The following is a 3,792-nucleotide window of genomic DNA, read 5'->3' on the forward strand; positions in this document are numbered from 1 at the left end:
ACGGACTGCTAACATGGCGCATTAAAGTATAGCAGGACGTTATACTTACGCGTTCTTATCAACGACGTTAGGCAGAGCGCCACGAGCGCTAGTTGGCAAGAGTATACCAGTAACAGGAGCATGGTCACTTTCCAAGATGTTGCCCCTAGTATTGCTGCACCTCTTTTAGTAACTGGTACGTGCAGTAAGGTTGTAATAAGACACACATAAAATAAGAGCGGTACGAAGCCTCTGAAGAAGCTGGTAAGTCTATCCTGAATTCCGAAGCCCAACGCTCGCAGATAAAGGTGCAGGTCACGTTCTTCTGCAGCGACCCAGACGAAATATGCAACGAAGATGACGGGGCAGGTCACAACCAGGGCTGGGATCCAGTGCACGATACCCAAGAAAGAAATATCGGCAGAGTATTCAGGGAAAGGAAATCTTTCCAGGAAGACAGGTGGGGTGGAATAGCCCCAATGTTCCAGGTGACCACGGAATATGCTAGACACGAGTAAAGGAAGTTCCTCTGTAAGGAAAAGAACAGTAACAGTGTAACACCAGTAGCATACACCGACACAAACACCAGCTCATCATCATCCAATGGCATAATCACAATTGACGAAATCTACCTTTCTCTCTGGAAAGCATAGGTCGAGGCCCAGGTTCGCTCCAAGACGAACGGACTTTGTCAGTCCGTGATGTTCCATCGTGAGGAAACGGAACCATACGAAACGTATACTCGAGGCGGTGGACGTTACTGGAGGAGGAGAACAATACCGCTGCCATATCTCGTCCGAGGTGTTTGTCTGGAGCTTCGAGCCTCTTCTCCAACTCTTTAAGTGTACTGAATGGTTCAAGAAGTAAGCCCTGCAGAGCGTAAAGGTAGTGAAGGCACCCGTTTGTTCCCGAAGGCGCGTCGCGCTCTCTTTGCGTTCTTCTGGCAACACATTTTTTTATTCCCTTTCGCATCTTCATAACCGCGTATATTATTTACACGAGCAATATTTCCCAGAACATTCCAGCGGAAGGTGCGCAAAACGTCATAGCTTTCTGCTACCACCTGACCGCAAGTGGTAATGTCGTGTCCTTTCTTGCTCTTCTGCCCATGGGAAATATCCTGCGGCTCAGCCACAAGATTTTCCCTAGCTGAAGACAGGGCCAATGGTGTCGTCTGATACGCGCAGAATACGCGACTCCCGGTCGATATTCCGACGCCATGCGAATGGCCAATGTTTTGGCCAGTTTGGCAATGTGAATGGCCAGTTTTGCTTTCTCTCTTTCTTTCTTCTTCTTTTTTTTAGTTTCACTGGAGTATTTCGCGGGAATATCGGTTGTGTGAATAGACAATAAGCGGTGTGCCCAACTCTGAACGCTTCCACAACGGCATGAAACAGTTGGAACGTCGGATAGCCAGTGCCGGATTTACAACCGGACCGGGGCCCCAGTGCATTGCTTTGTGGGGGAGTATCTACATGGTGGCTGATATGGACGAAGGAAAGCCAGGTTTTTACAGACTTCAGTATGGCCTACCCGTATTATACTGTAGATAGACCATATGTTTATGTGTATACAACAGGTTGCAATACGCATTACTTGGTTCCTTTGTCATCTTACTTCCTGTTCTCAAAAATACTAATGGTGTCTTCGACTGGTCGTCCCAATATTCCGAGCTGGAGCGGATCAGACCGCGTCTCACTCCGGCTCCGAGTCTGAGGAATCGTGCAGAAGCCCCCGGTTCGAGCAGAGGAGTGGAGAGGGAATGTTAACCCACGTGACTTCCGGTGTTTCCGTCGTAGTCAAAACGACTACACAAAATTAATGCAGAACATGGCAGGCGTGGCGGAAGAGAAACACTAGTCAGCGGGAGCTGGCGCAGTCACGTGACCGGAACCCAACAACCGCTCCGACGGCGTTGCTGAGAGAACTCTAGAACGCTCCGAGTAAGAGGAAAGAGCTCCAAATGAACCAGTCGAATGCAGTGAGAGTGCTCTGTTTCAACCAGTCGAAGATAAGACGTCGCTCCAGATCGCTCTAGAGCGATCGGAAGCAACCAGTCGAAGACTCCATAATTCACTTATCTGAGCTACTGACGCCACGCCAAATGTAAAAAAGAAAAAAAAGATGCAATTTCCACCGCGTAGTTGTCTTCCGCCATAACGTCCAGATATTGGTCACAGTACGAGGAGAGTTTGTTATCAGCCATTATTTCTCTAATTCGCAGTAGCACAAATAATGAACTTCATACAAATCTCGACTGGAAAGTGATTTTTACTAGGCTTTTTTTTTATCACGCCAATTTTGCGAAGGTAGGAGGCCCACTGATGGTGGGGCTCTGGAGTGTACGCCCGGCCTGCCCCTTCCCCCTCAATATCCGGCACTGATCACAGCTATGTATGCATACGCCCAAGCTGGGTATACAACGACATATCTTTACGCAGGAAAGCGTCTTCGGTAAACACACCTCACCTATGACGTTGACTCACCTGGAACGTGCCATTGACGTGCCGCACAACAGAGTCGGTATAAGGATTGGACGGTGCATACACCAAGCGACGGAACATCGACTCTGCGGTAGCATTGTTGAGATAAAGAGGGGGAAAATATTGGGCCTCCCTCTTGGCTACTTTTCCCTCAGGACCCATGCTACGCACCAACAGCAGGACTACCACGGGTATTGCCTGAAGAAGCGCGACAACGAACGGGATCCACCATCGTCTGTTACGCAGGCGAGAGAGTATCCAAAGCCGCAGAAAGAACAGCCGACAATCCTCCACACATGGATGCATGGCAGTGCACACTTGCGGGGACAGTAGACTCACGGATTACACCTCCTCCATGGTCCATTAAGACAAGCGCTCTCGTTCACTTGCACCACGTACGTTTGATCTGTGGCAGACGACAGTTCAGCGCGCGTTGCAACTAGACGGGTTTGCCGCGCTCTCGGGTTGAACCTATCATCTCCGCGTAATAGTTCCGCCTTTCATTCACCCGGAGCCGGCAGGCGTCCCTGGGTATACAATATACTGGCAGTTGTCCAGCTCTCTGTCGACGACGTGAGAATCACTCTTTCGTCGTGTTCGCGATACTCCCCCGCTGTAATACTGCACCTGCTTTTGAATGAGCAATGAACGATACGTCGGCGGCGTCGAGACGGAAACTGGGCACAAAAGTTGCGCTGCAAAAGTCACCACACGGTATGGGGTGAAACGCTTCGTCCAAGCTTTATCACTGCCGTCTGATAAAATACGAGTGCATTGATAACAACCTGGTCGCCTGTATATTTTTACTTGACGCGGTTCCAATATGATGCAACGCGAACGATGCAGGTATCGAGGGGCTCCGTAACAGAGGATCACCGAATGGTACGGCTCGCGTTAAAGTTAACCGGAACTCCGCCCTAGCCTACGAAGTGGGAAGACAGCCACCCTGGCAGCGCCAAGCAGAAAAAACAACGCCTTCATAACGATGGTATGGTCGTCCCTCTAACTGTAAATAGATGACCAAAACACCCTCCGCCATTATTTCTACTAAGCACCACCAGGGTTCGCTGGCCGGAATGGCGTTCAAGTTAGCTCTGATGGGAGCTGTACTTCTTAATGAGGATGAGGTTTGACGTCCGGAGGTTCGTTCTTCACCTCTTTTGTTCTTCGTACTGTGTAATAATAAGCAAAGGATAGGTCAGGCAACTATATTCACGGAGGATTTCTCAGTACCGATACGATTCTCGCTCTACCTCCCTCACCTCAGTAAGAAACATATATAAGAGGCACTTCCCTAAGCAAAATTAATAATTGAGTATGTCCTGGTTGC

At 49.3% G+C, this 3,792-nt stretch overlaps 1 protein-coding gene across 1 annotated transcript in view; it reads right to left on the reverse strand.

The window, feature by feature from the left end:
• The window catches only part of LOC135401197 (phospholipid-transporting ATPase ABCA3-like), a 22,641-nt gene extending 18,929 nt beyond the window's left edge, over positions 1–3,712 (reverse strand). The window contains exons 1-3 of the mRNA XM_064633458.1: positions 2,466–3,712; positions 612–849; positions 50–508 (exon numbers count right to left, since the gene is read on the reverse strand). Of these exons, the coding sequence (XP_064489528.1) occupies positions 50–508; positions 612–849; positions 2,466–2,768 (1,000 nt within the window). The 5' untranslated portion in view covers positions 2,769–3,712. The remainder of the gene's footprint in view (positions 1–49; positions 509–611; positions 850–2,465) is intronic.
• Positions 3,713–3,792: the final 80 nt, after the last annotated feature.

Source organism: Ornithodoros turicata, chromosome 7, assembly GCF_037126465.1.
Source record: "Ornithodoros turicata isolate Travis chromosome 7, ASM3712646v1, whole genome shotgun sequence".
In the NCBI taxonomy this organism is placed as follows: domain Eukaryota; kingdom Metazoa; phylum Arthropoda; class Arachnida; order Ixodida; family Argasidae; genus Ornithodoros; species Ornithodoros turicata.